Below are 18,469 nucleotides of genomic sequence, written 5' to 3'. Positions count from 1 at the left end.
TTGGCTGTTGTGAGGAGAAATCATGTTGGAATTTTCATTCAGGTTGACATGCAGTACACTCTTACCACAGTTCTTTATGTTATGGCTCAAAGAATTTAATCACAGACGTTTGCTTTTTTTAAAAGTAAGTAGCTTATCTTTATGTTTTTAATCTTTTTGTGGACAACAGCTCTCCCTGCTTAGTTAAAAAGCACAACAGTTCCATTCAATATTCACTGAAGCTCTTAGTTTGACCACTGAATTTGCTGGGAATCATGACTCTGTATTTACCCATTTACACTTGTCATTTTCTGTTTTGTCTCATATAAAGATCAGACTCCCTTGATGCTTTGTATACTCAACATTCTGGCACAGTTTGTGTTTATGGAGGCGAATCACAGTGTGTCCGTGTTCGTGTGAAATCCCTATACCATACACAGGGATCAGAGAAGAAAGCCAGCGCCTTACTTCATGCTGGAATCCAATCCAAGTGTTTCTTTGAAGGGGGCTTGGTCTCAAATATGTTTAGTGTTACCTTGAGAACGTGAGCCCTGCAATGCAAGCAATGCCTGAAATTCGATTTGATCTGCATGGCCACCATCACTTGACCATGGCTGATGTCTGTCCTTCTCCCCCTCACTCTATCTGTGCCTGAGCCGCCGTTGAGCCCAGGGCTCCAATTAAACCCATGATGCCTGGCTCTGGTTGGTATGGTGACCAGACAGGGCAGAGAGAGAGCTGTGATTCCCAGGTGAAAGGTGGGATAGACTTTCTGATTCGCTCCAGCACCCAGATAGAGTTACAGCTCAATTTCAACCTCTCACCCTCATCGGTCTATCCTCATGACTAAAATAGGACCAAGGAATGGAAGGGAAAGGAAGAATAGCTTCTTCTTTTCCTACTCAGCTTTCCTGCCTGTCTCTCTTCCTTTACACACTCCTTTTTTTTTATCACTCCCTCTTTTCAACCACCTCCAGCCCCCACCATAGCACTGTGCTGACGTTTTTTGTGACAGAAGGGACTCTGAGATGTGCTTTATAGCTTGGTCAGCTTGTAAAGCAGCACTTCTAAGTCTGTAGTTCTGTCTCACTTTAAAAAGTTGAGTTTTTTGACCTCCCTGGCGCTTTATCCTTCTTTTTTTTCCAGTCGCGCTTACTGCTTGTACTTTGTTCTTTTACCTTTTTTGTGGACAAGGCAGGATTTGTGAATTAATCATAAGTGGTTCAATAACTGGCCTTAGCTGTGCTAACACTGAGGGATCAATAGGGGAAGTTCAGTGGCACTGACTGCTCTGGAGGAGAGACAAGGCCCTCACGTCCAGGTGATCCATTAGCCTGGTCTGGCATTAGGCAAGATGTAGAAGAGAGCCTGCTCTCAGCCCATCCTGTATCTGTAGAGGCCTCTAGAGAGACATACAGTAACCCTAATTTCAAGGTCTTCTTGTGATGCCCATATTATCTGAAAAAATATGAATACAATATCTATTTCACAGGTGTTTTATACTCACAATCAAAACGAATAACTTAATATATCTTCATAAAACTGCTGCCAATACGCACAGACTTAAGCTCTCAATGTTTTACAGTTTGTTCTGGGTTTGAATCTCTACCTTTTGCTTCTTCTTTTTTTCCCTTTCATGTTGTCGTTTATATTTTCTGTTTAGGACAATCGCAGAAGTTTATATTGCTTGTTGAATGTGGCTTTAGGAGATTGACATGGAGAAATAAAAATCTTTGATCTTTCCCCCTAAATTGGGCTCTTAAAAATACATGACCACATCATTAAGTTGGTGTCTGAATCCCCCCTGCTTCTCATATAATAGAAAGGAAGATTGTTGTTACTAATAATAAAAACCTGACCTTTTCTTGCTGCAGTCTAGTTCGACTTAGATTTAATTGCATTAGTATTTTCCTACCAGGGGAGAACATAAGCTGCTAAAACAGCAACTTTACCCCATGACATAAAATAAGGCTGTACACAATTCCCTGCTGGCCATGCATTATTGAAAGTACAAAAGCATCCTCTTTACAAAGTGTCATAATAAGGCAGTGCTACAGGACTTAAGTTTACACTTGCATGATGCACACAGCATGTAGTTGTCAGCAGGAGCTGGGATGTAGAGAAACTTCATTCTGATGGCACCTTCATTTACAACGTACTGAGACACACCATGGATGATTTGTGAAGATTAGCGGAAAGCATGTGAGGTATGAATCATCGTCTCCGTAGTCGCTTTTTTCCAAGTAAGCATATGCATACAGTACTGACTAAAGACTGGAAATAGCATTCGCCACAAACATGATGTGGAAGCCTTTTGAGCATGCATTTGAAAATCATCAACAGTCCAACCCAGTTAAACACATTATATGCACTCTCTCTCTCACAGGTACACACAAACATGCAGTGACAGTGTGCATTTCAAGTGAATAAAAAATGTCTTCACAGCCAAAACCTTACAAGCACTGAAATTCAGATTCCGTGTCACCTAAGCTGTACATCAAAGCTGCACATTAGTCGCTAATGCTATGTGTGTATGTGTTGACACAGAGAATGGAGAGGTGTAACCAGTGTATGACATGGCTATTTGTAAATAACATCCAAACCTCATCCACTGGCAGCAGCTGAGAGCTTTAACTCTGAGCAGTGATGGCAGCCTCCCTGAAATGTGCATGAAACCAGCTTAGTGCTATCAGTAAAGCATCACCGCCAATCACCAGCCACCCTCTCATTCCGCCGGGCTGCTGTGGACCAGATAAGAGCCACGCCACCCTCCTCCCCTACTGCTTCCATCCGCTTTATGTTGTCCTCCAACAATTCACCCACCCTCCCACAGCAATTCACCCTTATCCTCTTTACAAGGTCTTATAGGGACAGAGACACTGATGTGCAGCTACAACAGTAATTTATATTCTTTGTAAATTGTCTGTGATTTTTTCATTGAGATAAGTGTGGGGGAAACATCTGTTTTGTGCTGGAAGGCAGTGGGCCGGAGCTTGAGTTCTGTGGCAATCACCAGCAGTATAGATAGAGAGGAAGAGGGGAGGCACACGATCTGTCTCCCTATCCTGAATTACAACTCCAGGGGCCTAGCTACCCTCTCATTATTACTGTTGTATTTAGCTGAACACTGGGTAAATAAACATTGAGCTCCATCTGTACAGCCTTGGAGATCAGTATCTGACGCCATGTTTGGAAAACTTAACTTCCATCATTTACTTCAGTCTAATTCATGTCAGCCATTGTTTTATACTCTTAAATTAGTTTTTTTATTAAAAATATTTAGAATAAAATTCAAATGTGTTTCAAAAAGTCTGCAGAGGTGAGAAAATAACACCCTAGGAAAAATAATAGATCATGAGATATGATTAAAAAGATGCATGACTTGTTCCAGCTGACTAACCCACCACACAGCCCTCATTGTCTTAATTATCAGAATGGTTGAGGGCTGGAGTCCTGAGCCGCTCAGGACTACAGCAGTAAGGCATTACAGTGACCAGGTGCTAAGGCCTCATTGGCAGTCAAAGAGGAACGCGACCTGCGGCATCTCGACATACGCACACTAGCGGGGGAGTTGGAGGGTTTCAGAGCAGTACAGACGATGAATCTCAATCATGAGGCCATGGCAGATTTACATTTAAAGTAGTTTTAGTGTACGCCCCACTTCCTGATGCATTCGTTGGCAGGTCTGAAAGGAGCAGCTTATCTGCGAGTCATCAATTGCACGTGATGCGTCCAGATAGGGGCTCCTGACGCCAGCGCCTTTCTGTTCACACATCTAGCTCAAAGATCATGTGCTGTCTAATAGAGCACCATTGCTTGCCATGTAATTACATTACATGCGAAAAAACGCTGCAAAGTTTTGACAGCTCCAAGTGTGCGCATGTGCTCCCAATCGCATGCGTATGAACACGTGATTTATGTTTTAACTGTGATTGACAGAAACTGTAATGACAAGCATCAGTGTGTTATTGATGGTCTGTCACTCTTCGTGTTAATAATGTTATCCCCATATGGAGCAATGGGGTTACTGTGTGTTGTGCTTCTGTTCGAGTGCCCAGGGGCATATTTATCCCTCATATTTATTCTTAATAGGATTGGTTTTTGTGTAACACAAAATACAGGTGTGTATATGTGGATGTGTTTAGATGAGTAGTAGGTAGAAGTGTGGTTGTTGACACAGTGGGGTAAAGGCTATGATGGCTGAAGGCTCCGATGGGTAATTGAGAACAGCAGGTGTCGCCTCCCTCCTGAGCCACTTCAGGCCCCAACCAGCTCACCCTCCGATCTTCAAAGCCTCTCCAGCCCAGCTCTTCTCTCCTCTCCAATGTCAGTCGAGCTTGCTAGGGAGAAAAACAGCATGTATTGCAGCATGGTATTAATCAAACCTAGAGCATCACAGGGAATGTGGCGGAGTGGGCTACGCCAGTTCACCAAGACTGAGATATTTCATTCTTGTAAGCCTTTTGACAAAAATACATTCAGAAAGAAGCATAACCTTTACTATTATAACCTGGACTACCAATTTAGTATTCTTGTCTTACACTTGAGCACACCTGCTACAATTGAGTAGTTTTAAGTCCAGTAAAAAAGTAATAACTTATACCATGTATTATGAATAATGTATGGCCTACATGTTGTGTCTTTTTTCATTTTAATCCAAGGCGATTCACCAGAGCTGTGGAGAACAGAAGAATCTCTTGTTCTCACTCAGATTTCGCTTTTTGTGTGCATGTAGCTTTTCCCTTTCTGTTTCTGTTTGTGCCGACAGGCCTTTAGACAGTAAAGCTGAGAATGTGAGCAGTTTTTTTTCTTCCTTACCTGCCTTTGGGCCCAGGTTTCCCTGCTTTGGCTTTGTTACCCATGCTGATCACGTCACCAGCCTCATAAAACCTCCACCCTCCCCTGACTTTTTCAAATCAACAGATCTGATTGAGTGAATGCCATTACCTGGGTAAATGAGTGATTCCTAAAGGACTGGACAAGGCCTAACACCACCCTGAGGGTGAAGCTTATTATCGCTGCAAACTCCAAAGAAGAGAGAGGCAGCTGTGGAGCTTGTGTGCACTTTTTTAGAAGCCTGTATTTCCATATTAATCTGCCACATTTAGGCATCTGAGACAGAGGGCCTCCTGTCACGCTTCTTTGATAACGGAGCAGTTAGCTTTTTCCCCTCATGTATAAATATGTGTAATTCTGATAAGATTAATTGAAGCGCCTAAGTATACAGTAGTAAAAGATGAGGGGGAGAGAGAGAGAGTGGGAGACAGCAGGAGGGAAAGGAGACACATTATGCCAAAGCATGCATTTTAGACTAGTTTTTGCCTAAGACCTACCCCAGAATGGGTGCCTAGCCTCTCTCTTCTGGGCCCTAAGTGCCTTGAATTGAAAATAGCATCTACCTAACAGTCCCTCAAAAATAGCTGAGCGAATAAGTTTTTGCGCCGAGCCGATAAATACGGCGTGGAGCCGATAAATACGGCGTGGAGCCTCTGACACCGAAGCCTCACCCCAATTTCCAGTGCTCTGGAGGAGATCAGATAGCCCTGTGTCATTTGATTTTCTGCCTTATCTCATCCGCGCCCATCTTTTTGTCTCACGCAGAGCTACATTTTAAGAAGCACACACTCCTTGTATCTTTTGAAGGACAAAACCCAGAATGATATTGAAGCGAATAATAGCATCAAACTTTTAGAGGGCCATTCCTTGTTTGATTGCTACCAAAAACAGGAATGGCATCTCAGATGAGTGTCCTTCAAGTGATATTTGGTATGCAGATCTGCAGGAGTACATGATGAGATTACAGCAATCTGCAAAGTTCTTAGCTCCAGAGTGCCATTTATGATCGCATCTCAACGATGGGTGACGTTATGGATGCTGTAAACTACAAAACAATTTATACTTTGTGTATATTGCATACAGCCATCGAGGAGTTCCACTTCTCAAGCTGACCAATAAACACGTCTGTTTAATAGTTGATTTCTGCAAAGCATGCAAAGTACCGAACAAGACAGGGGAGTGAGTAAGGAGAAGACAATAGGAGAGAAGGAGGTGTGGGAGGGTGTAGGTGAGGGATCCTGAGACAGATGAAACAAGAGGGAGAGAGTGAGCAGGGAGCGAGGGAGGAGACAAAGACATTCCCTGGTGAACAGCTTGAGTTGACTGACGGCGAGAAGAGCAGGCTTCAGCGAGGGAAAGGGAGGAGGAAAGGGAGGAAGGGAGATCAGGAAGGAGTGAGCACATCAGTGTGTGAGTGGCGTCTCTCATTAGAAGGTGCTGTCAGGGGCCACAGAGGGGGGACTGCAGGGACCCCAGTTCCCCTCTTCTCCTCCCTCTTTACTGGCCCCTGAGATCCAGCAAGGAAAAATGATTGATGAGTGATACCAAGATAAACACACGCCCTGGCCCCTAAAGGCAGCCCTGCAAAATGATGCATGCAGCTTTATAAATAAATCTTGTGGAAAAAAATTTAACAATAAACAACAAAACAATGCAAAACAACCATTGGTTTTTCTTATTTTGGTTATTGCTACAGAAGCCACAAATCAACCCGACTTTTCCCCCCCTTCGCTTTGATGAGAGTTTTTCCTCTTTTTTGTGTTTCTAGTTTTACATATCTGTGCCTGTGTGTGTTGTGTGTGTTTTATGTGTGGAGCAATGAGCAAAACACTAACAAGGTTCACCAGCTGACTGGATGGTTAAGCCCCCTTCAGTTACACTGCCTCCTCAGCAGCCTGGGCAGGCGGCTTTCCCACTCATTCACTGTGAGGCAACAAACACCGATGCAAACCTGTTCTCATTTGGGAGAGCTCCAAATCATAGCAGCTGTGTGTGATGTGTTTATACTTGTATTACTTATGTTGTGGGGACCTAACCACATTTACATTCACTTTGTGGGGACTGTCTCTGCTTCTGGGGATAAAATGCAAGTCCCCATACCACTAATCATTATAATTTCGACTGGACTCCTGGAAGACTTGGTTCAAGGTTGGGATAAGTTTAGGGTGAGGGGACGTTGCCAGGAAATGAATTTGAGTCAAAGCCATGTCCAGTGATGGAAACCCACCACTGCACTGTGGAGGTATGGACAAGTGTGTGGGAATCTGTGGAGAGTGAGCACTATGTATGGATTCATACTGATGATTCGTAACCACTGCACAATACACATAAATACTAATACATAACCATGTCTAACTGCTTCCTAATTGTTGAGAAAGTCATAAATGTTTTATGCTACACTTTCTGTTAATGTTTAACACTGAGCGGCAAATGCCTCTGTTACAAATCGAAATGGAAAGGCAGATTATCATCAAATAGTACATTATATCATTATGAGCCTACAGGCTGTGGTCTGGTGGAGGGAGAATGAATTATGAATGGAGTGTGAAGGAAGATCTCTTTCCCCTAGGGACTTCCAACACCACAACTCATTTAAGTTGGATGAATGAGAGATAAGGAAGAAACCCACTCACCCCCCATGCTGCTTTCCTTACAAACTGGCCTTCATATAATTTACTCTGAGAGAAGGAGTGTCACTTTAACTCCTCACAGCACACACACTTCTCATTGGAAAAAATGTATGCTGAAGGGTGCTTTGTTCATTGTCAAACTGTGCATACCAATGCTGAAAAACACCATAAAGAAGTCTTGTCATCTAAGTCACTGGTGCATTTTCTGCCTGGCGTAGACTCATGTCAGGCTTCTTTGTACATCTCTAAAATGAGTCCCTGAGCTGTGCTGTAGCTTTGCCTAAAAATTCTTCTCATCTTATCTTATCTTTCTCTCTTTTGCTCTTCCTCTGTCTCTCCTGTCTCGACGGGTCCAGGCCGCAGAATGGGTCGATGATACTGTACAATAGGAAGAAGGTGAAGTACAGAAAGGATGGCTACTGCTGGAAGAAGAGGAAAGATGGGAAGACCACACGGGAGGATCACATGAAGTTGAAAGTGCAGGGAGTTGAGGTGAGTGGGCTGACAAGAGTTTGGATTTAGAGGGAGTAAATGGGAAGAGAGGTGGGATAGGGGTGGGAACGGGGGTGGCTACGGGGGTGGGTGTGGGGTGGGCGAGAGCCAGCCTTCATCCTGACACAGACAAACAGAGGTCTACAGTGAGCTCTCCCTTGGCTGTAATGGAGACAGCCACATGCTGCAGCCGGCTTGTGTCTCCAAGGAACTTCACCAAGAAACAATGCAGCACAACAATAGTTTTCCCTGGGAAGCCAGTCGAGTGGAACCGATTGTTTGTACCTTATTAAAGCTCTGGATGTTGCCTTTGCTCCAGAGAGCCTACATTAATCTTGCTGGCTCAAAGCAGTACTGTGAAACTAGTGTTCCCTCACCTCACTCCAAGTCACTACCCATACCAGCTGCTGCCATAAAAGCCCACTTGCATCAGTGCTTGGCTCACCTAGCCTCTCAGTAGACTTAAGTTGGTGACAGTGTTGCTACCCTGGCTGATCTATTAGCAGTCATGTTAATGAGTCATGGCAAGACTCATCCAAAGACTCAAAGAAAGTTCCTCAGCATTTGATTATTGCTCAAGTTTTAGTTCTGGTCTCTTTCTCACATTGACCACAAGCAGTAATGCTAAAAGTACAGGAGTTGAGATCAATGATAAGGGTGGGAGATTCTGAGCTTTCTTATGTGAATGTGCTCTCATGCACACACAAACCCAAGCACACAATTTACACATACATACACCTAACCGCACACCTCAGGGAGTGGTGCTGTGCATCTGTGTCACACTGTGTGACAAAGACAAAGCTCGGGCATTCTCCCAACAGGGGCTCTACTCTGTGTTTCTACTCCTCTAGATATTTGTCACTCCAAGAAAATGGCCTCTTCCCTCGCTTAGCCAGCTCAGTGTCATCTCTGGTCCTACAGTGGTCTGATAACCCATTGAGACTACACACATCAGTCCTTTTGAAGCATTAAATATGATTCCAGTTTGCGGCAGTTTTGGCTGTAAAGAAGGTTTAGTAAGCTAAACCTGTATTACTCTTTTTCAATTAATGTGTGAGTTCAGGCTATGTTTAGGCACTATTTTGTGTCTGAGCTCTGACTTTATCAGTAGCCACTGCATATATAAACCAGTACAGAGAGGAACTCAGAAATCCTTCGTCCCTTTGTGGTTTCGTTTCTTAGGGGGAAAAAATGCACAGCAGCCAAGTGACATCTGTCAGAGTTATATGGTGATAGGAAGGCAAAGTGTGTGCACTTCCACTGGATATAAAAACTAAGTTGACTGTAGAATCCCAAACTCATAGAACACCTTTCATCATGCCTGTGTGGCACAATTCCTTACAGTCCAAAGACATGCAGGTTAACTGGTGATTGTAAATTGGCTGTAGGTGTGAATGTAAAAGTGAAGATTTGTCGCTCTGTATGTGGTACGCCGTGATGCACCTTTGACAGGTCTAGGGTTTAAGTCCCATCTCTTTCTCAATGATTACTAGGTGCAAATGATACTAAGCTCAAATAGTAGTTAAGAAAACTGAGGAATGGTGCATGAGAAAAGTGTAAACATGACCACTCTTATAAGTAAATCATAGTTCGAGACTTTAAATATAAACAAACCTACTTTATATCTAAAGCAGAATATTTACTGCAAAGCAACAATTGACATTAGTTGAAAGTGAGCTTATGTCTTACTCTTTCCTGATGTCTGCTATATCATCTGTACCCATATCAGCATCCACTGAGGCAGTGCCTCCTCAGAATACTGTATTATATTTTCTATTTTCCAGCATCTATCCTGCTCAGTGCTTCAGAAAAGCAGCTGTTTTTTCTTTGGAATAACTTCCTCAATTGGAATATCACTGTCACAGCTCAACTCACTACAATTCTGAACTACAAAAAAACAAAAAAAAAATCCCAAAAGTTAAAACAGTTCTTCTTTATTAAATTCATTGCAGGCAGAATTAGTCAAACATATATGGCAAGAGGTAAAGTCAGCAGGCTTTCTAATAGAGTACACAGTTAACAACTGCTTCTCAACTGCTTAACATAGAATACATATAACTTGGTTTTAAGACCAAGAACAATGAAAACGTTTATGGCATGTTGGATTCAGCAGTAACATTTCTGTCATTATCCAAATAATACACAGTGATGGCTAAACACTGACAGAGATGTCAAGCATAGTGAGTATTTGGCAATCACATAATAACTATCAGTCACTGGGAGAAAAAGTAAGTATCTGATCAGTTGGTCAGTTGGTGAGTGGCTGTGAGAGGTTACTGGCAATTGTTAGGAGAAAATGGGCGCAAAAAAGTGTACGGTACTGCACCGAAAACCCCCTTTTGATCGCTTTGGCCGCTAGCAGATTGCTGTGGTCACCCATAGTTTGAATGGAAGATGCTGACTTGTCTGCAAGTACGTGCCAACCACTTGTTTAATGGTAGTAAAACTGTGACGGCTTAATCACAAATCAAAAACACAGACCATTCCCCGTCCAAGTTCTGCCTTTTAAAAACCTGTTGGTTTCTGCAGTAAGGCACAACTTTTATTTGGAAGCTGAATGTTCCCTGTTTCTAGTTTGAAATGCTCATTTCCAAGTTTCACTATTGCAAAGTCATTGGTTAACTGATATTTGCAAACAAATCAGCGTCTTCCTTGGAAACTACCAATGACCATGACAATCTGGTAGCACCGTCTTTGTGATTGATTTCTACAAGTGACAGCCGGCAACTGTACCTGTATCTTTTTTTTAATCCTACTGTTTAGTTCCAGCAAATCACGAGCCTTGCATAATAGTCCCAGCCTGCCACTGAGCTTTGATAGTCCACAAGCATGTAGCCCTAACAAGCACTTGGGCAATTACCAGAAATGCATCATGCATCAGAGAAGGGAAATTCTTTAGCAGACACTATTTAGCTTGTGTCCATCAGTCCAAAAAGACTGTCATGGGCTGAAAAATTATAGTACAGTTGCTGAATATTCAACAATATGAGATAAAGAACATACTGAAATCATTATGAGTCACATGCCATGGCCGATGGCTCTTGTTGGCACACTTGTCAGTTACTTGGAAAGTGTGTAACTCACCTTCTTGTGATTTTGTCTGCAAGGCCCTATGCCTTGTAACATGTCTAATTTACTAGAGCTAATTGCTGTATTAGCAGCAGAGGTGGCGAATACTATGAACGTGAGCTAGGTGCAGAGGGAAAGCAGAGGAAGAAAATGACTTAGGACTGCAAGGCCACATGAGAGCTTGTAGAAATTGGCCCATAACTGCTATTTCATATTGTGTATATAGAAATACAGTGCGGGTTTCATCTGTGCTGACTTATGTTGCTTGGACTCTGCTGTGTCTTTCTCCATGTGCACGCCACCTCTTGCAGCCTTGAAAGACCTGGGTCATGTCCTTTAAACACCTCACACCTCAAGAATGGCAGATGAGAAAGGTGATCCATCACTGCTGTAACTACACTATGATGGATGTGATGTTTACTGTAAGCACATGCTTGACATAAATGACTTGACTTTTGCCCTCCGTTCAGTGAATGTAGGATGGGATAAAGAGCTAGCAATTTCTTCCCAGTACTTCAGAACAGAAGAGAATGATGTTTTTATGCATAATTCATATTACACATTCACAAGCCAGAACACAAAGAATTGGCATAACTTGAGCACATTCTCACTTGTTTTACAGGAGATTCTTTACACCGTTCACACTGTGCTGTAGATGCTCTGATTCTCTAGCCATGCAGTGCTTAATGGAGGTTCTGTGGTTATTACATGGGCCAAGTTTAGTGCACACTGAGGACAAATGTTGTGGGTGGGTCAGGCTAGTGATGTTCAGGAGCTCTGGCAAGGGAAAGGCTGTAAGCCTGGGAGCGAGGGGCCTTCTGGGGCCTGCGAGAAGCAGCCTAGCATGGCAGAAGTGGATGTCAGTGTGCTGCTGTCCTGTCTACTCCACAGTGCTTGCTCAGCAGCCTGTGGAAAAAGATTCCACTTGTTTCTGCTTTTTACTATTTTGTGAGCTTTTCTCTGTTTGTTTTATTTCTGTCTTTTAATTCATTCACAAGACATCTCATCATTCTCCTCTACTCCCACCTCTTTTTCTTCTTGCTAATCCCATCCCCTCACTACTGTCCAAGTCCACAGTCCAGACGGACAGAACCTTGAGTTGGGCGGTAATGCTCCCTGTTCCCTAAAATTGGAGCGCAGGGCATGTTGCGGCATTAGCGCTTAACAGGCCGTGAAATAGCAGCCTGCCTTCCTGACGTCTCCCCCATCACTCCAGGTGAGTTGGCCAGACGGCTGGATAAATGAGCAAGCAGCACCCACATCAACCAGCATGCATTTGGGGAACCTGAGGAGAAATGTCCATCAGTGATTATCTCACCACACCCGGTGCTTACCAAGCTCAAGTTATTCACCCAACATCCAAAAAGACCCTTTCAAGCACTTCCAGTGACTATCTATCAGTCCGAATCCTCTTTTGCAACAGGCCTTGATAAACTATGTTTAAAAAAGAAAAAAATATCTCATCTTTATATTCAGCATGTATGTCTCACATGTTCATAGCTCTCACGTCCTATGGCTTCCCCCTGTGAGATAGAACAGACCTTAAACGCTTTTATTTTGGGAAACTCCAGCTGATCTCTGTTCTGCTTCTTGTCAAGCTTCTACCCCAATGCTACCACCTTTTCGTTCTGATTAGCTGTTAATGTGCGCTCAGCCTCCATCACCTCCACTCCTCCACCCCTTCTATCCTATCTTCCCATTATTCCTAAGCTTTAATAAACTCCCTCAAATACAGATCGATTTTCTCTTAAGTGAAGGTGGCAGTGCCTCTGACTTATTTCATTACCACAGGCTAATTATACCGATTGAAATGAGCTTCTCTTCTTAAGGTGTGCTGTGCTGCTCTGTGCCCCCGTGCTCCTTACACTTTAATGCTGGTACAGTTCTCTACCAATTCCCAAAATCCCTTGCCTGCATCTCTTCCACCCCACCATGCCTTCATTTAACTCTCTCATCCTCCACCACCTAAATAATCAGCTGGTAGTCCTTAGGTCCCGTAACTTGTCATTTTATGTTGGATCCACCCTAATGTGTGATTTCAACTGTGCAACTGTGCAATGAAGGAAGGTAATGGAGCATGCTGGTGGCTCAATCGCCTCTGTTCATTGATAATAATGAAGACAAATGTCAAAACATTAGTTGCTAATGTTGTAATGGAGTGGATGCTACTGGATGAGCATTGGATGCTACACTGCATTGGCTTTCAAAATCACATGACCTTCAGTATTTAACTCCTGCTTGCAAGTATTCTTGCCCTTCCGTTTGTAGCAAATCAAACATATATTTAAATTTGTAGGACTGTAATATTCCCCCGAATCCAACTTTTAAAATCCAGTCTGTCTGTTCATTTTTTGCCCAGCTGGTTAAAACTAACATTTCACTATTTCATGGCCAAATGAGTGGGTAGAGTTGGTAAGTTATAGTGAAACTGGCTGCATATCTGTGAAATAGGGTTGCTGTGGGTGACTGTATGCGTTTTAGTAGCAGTAGTAACACTGATTTACAGATGCAGTAGCTGATATCACCAGATTGTGAGGCCAGATGTGAGAGGGCACTAAACAAAACCCCTTTTTCTGTGAGGAGGTGACACAATGCGTGCTTTCCCTCCTGTCCCTGCTCCAAGTCAACTGTGAAATTAAGATCACATTACTGATACAAGCAATGCCCAAAGCAAAAAAGTTTGTATTTTACATTTTTATTCTAACTTACAGGCTGTCTGCGAGACAACAGTCAGTTGCCTGCTCTGTAAAGGCACTAAATTGATTACTTTTCCCATCGTATTCGCTCTTCTCCTGGAGTCGACTTTGTTATTCACTCTTTTTTTTTCTCACTTGCCTGAGAGCACACTAGCTCTTCCCTTTTGAATTACCTGATTGTGGAGGAGTTAAAGGCAATCTATGAGCAATATTTTAAAGAACTGTTTCCATGGTTATAACCTTAGGCTCTCACATATAGTAAAACTGAGCGGCTACATGGGCATGTGAAAGCAGTTAAGTTACCGGTCTTCTCATTTCAGGCTCAGGTATAGGGTAAACCTAAGCTTATGAAGAGAGAATATAAAAAAGCTTCATGGCATATTAATGAACAAAGTCAAAATCAATCAATACAAATAAATTATTAAGGTCCTTAAATGTTGCCATGGACATTAGAGTGCTAGACCTAAAATCTAAAATAGAAAACTATTTTGTTGTTGTTTTTCTGGCACATTTAATTATCCTCTCTCTTCTCCATAAGGGCTCAACTGTGTTTGTTATGCTGTTATCAGCGACTGAATCAAAGCCTTCTGACAAGAACGTGTTACCCTTAAGCCTTAGGAACCTGCACTTTACTCATGATTTTCCTTCAAGCTCACCGTAATTAGTTTTTGTCCCTTTTATCAAACAGTTTCCAAATCACTCTGGAAACATTAAGCTCTGTATTTCATGCTGACCCAGCTATCATTGGACTATTGGACCATTTCGGTCCATCAGCCTATTTTGGGTTGGCTCAACATTAGAAAGGTTGTTGTATGGAGTGATGATATAAAGAGTGTAATATAAAGCTGTATATTATCAATACCTTCCTTAATTTAATTTACAACTGTTGCAAAATGTTGTGGTGTAGTCATGCTGAGGCATCTCCACAGGGGTCTTTTTCTGTGTTGTGTTGAGGAGGGAGGAACTCCCCTCACAAAACCAGACACAGACATATTTTAATTTGTTGTTGAACTTAAGGACATTGTCTCTTATTAGACTGAATTTGGCTACCCACAGTAGTTCCTCAAAGCCCTCCGAGGTCTCATGGAAAGGAAGAACTATCTGGCAGCTTCAATTCTTTCATTCTCCTGTGGTAAAAACAATTTGGAAAGAATAACATGTATAAAGATGACCTAAAGCAATATGACACAGCAAAATGAAAAAAACAACAACAAGATTTTGAACAGAAAAGAGAATGCTTAATAGTAGCAGAGCTGAATGTTAACAGGCAACATTTCTGTTTTCTACCTTTTCAGCGGCTCAGACTAGAATGCTCTTCAAAGACACACACTCAAGAGAAAATACTAAATCTTATAGTGAGTTGTGTTATGCTTTAAAGGTCAACTCTAGTCAGGGCCTCAGATCATTCCTGGCAATGATTTGCTTAAATCATAGGTGGGAGAAAAAGAAAAGCAGGCGGTACCAGCTTTTGCCTAGTTTATACACTTTTGTAACATTTTTGTGTAGAGGCAGGGACTCAACGATCGCCTTATTTATGTTTAAAGAGTAGTTTTATTATCTTGAAAACCTATTAAATGAACTATAATGTGTACTTTACTTTCTTCAGGATATGGAGGATAGGCACCAGAGCACACAAACTGTTTGGGGAACCAACTTTGACAGGGAAACATTTGGCTAAGTTCATTCGATTAAAAAATAAAAATAAATAAATAACATTTAAATGGGCAATACAAGACAAATTCATAAATAAATAAAATCCTAAATAAACCATGAATATATACTGGGCCACCTTTACAGACCATACCACAAATTTAAGGATAAATAGAGTATTTCAAACAACATAAACCAGTATGCTTAATTACAAGAGTGGGGTCACACTCTAAAGCTACAATATATGGATGAAAGCAGTGGGCCACTGAAAAATTACACCTAGTGCTCAGCCATGGTTATCCATGCCATGAAGCTCCCAGTAAACTGTTTTATGCTGAGACCAGTTATGTTAAGACCAGAGGAGGCTGCAGTTGATAGATTAAGAGTGAAGTTAAGAGTGATGGCATCTTTTGTAGACTGTGCACCACAGCACTGCATGACCCCACTGTAACTGTACACGATTTGCTGCTAATAATAACTATTCCAATTTTGTTGTATGCTTGTGTCAGTGTCAAAGTCTTGCTGGTCACATGATTGCTGCAGAAATGCTAAATTTTTGTTAACAGAATAATTAACTTGAGCTCTATCTGCTGTAACTAGGTGTTTAACTTTTTATTGCCAAACTGTATGACTTAATTTAGCATTTGTAATGCCGATGCTAAGGGTATGCCTTTACCTAAGCCACAAGTTTCCATTTTTACCCCTCTGTCTTCATCATGTTCCTTTAACTTTCTGTGTGTGTGTAACTTTTTTGCTCCATCTGCTTCTCTCTTTTGAAAAAGCCACTTAGGTCTCTGTTGTTATGAAGCCATTATTACAGTGAAAACCAGCCCCTATGTCAAGAACAGCAGTTTTCCTCCGATCCCCTATGGCCTTGGCAGAACCGTGTCTGCTTTCCTCAACGTGGCTATTTTAATTTCTCTCAGATAGGGTTTGCAACACTGGAGTTAGTGTTTAGGACACTACTGGGGGCCAGCAAAGGTGTTAAGGAAGAGTCATCCAGTGAGTTTATCTTCTCTTAACTCAAAAAGCAAGTACAGCATCACAGTTTGTGCTTAATCTGCAAAAAATATTGAAATGTTAACAGTTAAACTGAGATGAATTTGCTAAACTCAAGCATCTCACTTGCTGGCTTCCTTTATCTTTCTTGTTGCTTGGCTATTTATTCTGCTGGCTTCTGCACATGGCCTATGTATTATTAACCAGCAAAACAGAGGTTTAAATGTAATTTGCTGCTGTGTTGCATTTAATAACTTCAAAATCAAAATGTACCAATGCTCCAACATTCACTCTTCAAAGGAGGTATAATGAGTGGAACTGCAAAGTTCAAAGAGAATACTTAAGTGTTTGTATAGAAATATACAGTGTGAGCAACTGTGCTTCCCTCAGAGTGATATTGAAAGGTTTGATATTTTACATGAAAGAGTGCTTAAATAGTAGTTTAACACAGGAAACAGGTTTAACCCTTTGCTTTGGGCAACGGAGGAACTATAATAGCAGATAAAAGTCTCTTCATTAGCGTTTTGTTCATTTGTGTTATCCATCTTTTTCTCTGCTTTCTATTATCTTTTCTGTTTGTGTGTGTTGCTCTGTGCATTCCTCTCTTTTTCTGTATGCTGACACATCAGCGTACCAATGCTGTTGTTGTTTTTTTAACAGTGATCTGATTAGATGTTAGCTTCATCATGCCATGCAGCGCGTGCATCTTTGTCTCCGCTCCGTCTTTGTTTCGTGTTGATTTTAAGGATGTCTCTTGTTTAGCTTTTTGTTGCTGTTTTGATAGTTTTTTGGATTAGCAGCAGACTTCTGAGAAATTTATTGCACATTTTAATGTGAAGAGAAAATGAGTCATTTGTTTAAGCCCAAGGGGTGCTAAGCTTGTTCTGCACAGTGTGCAGAACTCCCCTGTTCCTGTCACTACCGAATAAAGACGCATGCATGTAGAGCAATTCACCTACAGAATTCATTGCATTTACGTACATGTATAGCTTTATTATTAGGGCGTTAAATTTGTCTTACAATATGTATATATATATATGTTCCATAAATGTGAGGGAATTTCCACACTGAACACACACACATAAGCAAATTCGGTAAAACCCTCATTTCATAAATGGTGCCTGTTATTGCTAGAAAACGTTTAAAGACAGCAAAAAAAATCTCCTGTATGATAGATGAAAATGGGAGAGATAAAAATGAATCAAAAAGACTGTAGACTGTGGAAAATAAAAGACTGATGAAAAAGAGAGGAGGGAGCAAGAGAGGCTTAGAAGGTGGATGGATGGTAAGGGAGGAAGGAGGGTGGGGAGGGGGAGAGGCCAGTGTTGAGCGGGGAGGAGAGAGAAAGCCGGAATGAACGATATATAGCCCCTGGCAAACAGAAAACAATTGTTACACTGCCTCCCATAACCCACTTCAACCTTAAACAGCAGATTTTTTTCACTCAATTAATTTCTACACATTGGAGCAGGAGCCTTGGCTGAAGCTAGGCTTTTATGTGCTTCTGCTGCTGCAAGGCCTTTGCACATCTCTGTCTCTCTCTCCCTCTGTCCCTTCTCTCTCTCCCGCTGTATCTCTAGGTTTTTTTTTTTTTGCTTTTTATTTTGCTTTTTTCATCAGAAAATGAACATTCTGAATTGGAACGGCCTTGAACACTTTGAGAAATGATGTCTGAATATATTTTTATATATTTTTAAATTGCATATAGGACACAAAAAAATGGCAAAAACTTTTCTTTGAATCCCTGCTAGGACAAGAAATGACATTTAACCTAATCAATATCATAAAGCACAGCAATGCAGAGCTATGAAAACTCCTCTTCCTGCACCATGAAGTGCATGTAAAGCTTGATGGGAAGAAAGAACTTCAAAAGAGGCAGCTTTCAACATTGATTCCAATCATCTGTTAAGAAGAAATACAAAGAGATTCATACTGGAAGATGACAAGCTTCATACAGAGAGCTAATAAAGATAAAAACACAAATAATGAGAAGCAATAATAATTACACCCAGGCCATACCGGGTCATGGTGGCCCTATATGAATAGCAGGTTGACTTGCCTGAGGGCAGAAAGAGGGAGAGCAGGCAGAGACAGATGGACAGATAGATAGCGAAGGGC

At 41.7% G+C, this 18,469-nt stretch overlaps 1 protein-coding gene across 2 annotated transcripts in view; it reads left to right on the top strand.

The window, feature by feature from the left end:
• camta1a (calmodulin binding transcription activator 1a) overlaps positions 1–18,469 on the top strand; it is a 279,957-nt gene that overhangs the window by 147,288 nt on the left and 114,200 nt on the right. For both annotated transcript variants that reach the window (XM_085258803.1, XM_085258802.1), the window contains exon 5: positions 7,802–7,937. In XM_085258803.1, the coding sequence (XP_085114929.1) occupies positions 7,802–7,937 (136 nt within the window). The remainder of the gene's footprint in view (positions 1–7,801; positions 7,938–18,469) is intronic.

This window comes from Mchenga conophoros, linkage group LG20 (assembly GCF_057382185.1).
Source record: "Mchenga conophoros isolate Kocher_MC1m ecotype Shallow Benthic linkage group LG20, M_conophoros_male_GT1.1, whole genome shotgun sequence".
In the NCBI taxonomy this organism is placed as follows: domain Eukaryota; kingdom Metazoa; phylum Chordata; class Actinopteri; order Cichliformes; family Cichlidae; genus Mchenga; species Mchenga conophoros.
The sequence above is the reverse complement of the archived record's forward strand: the minus strand, read 5'-3'. Positions and strand labels throughout refer to the sequence as shown.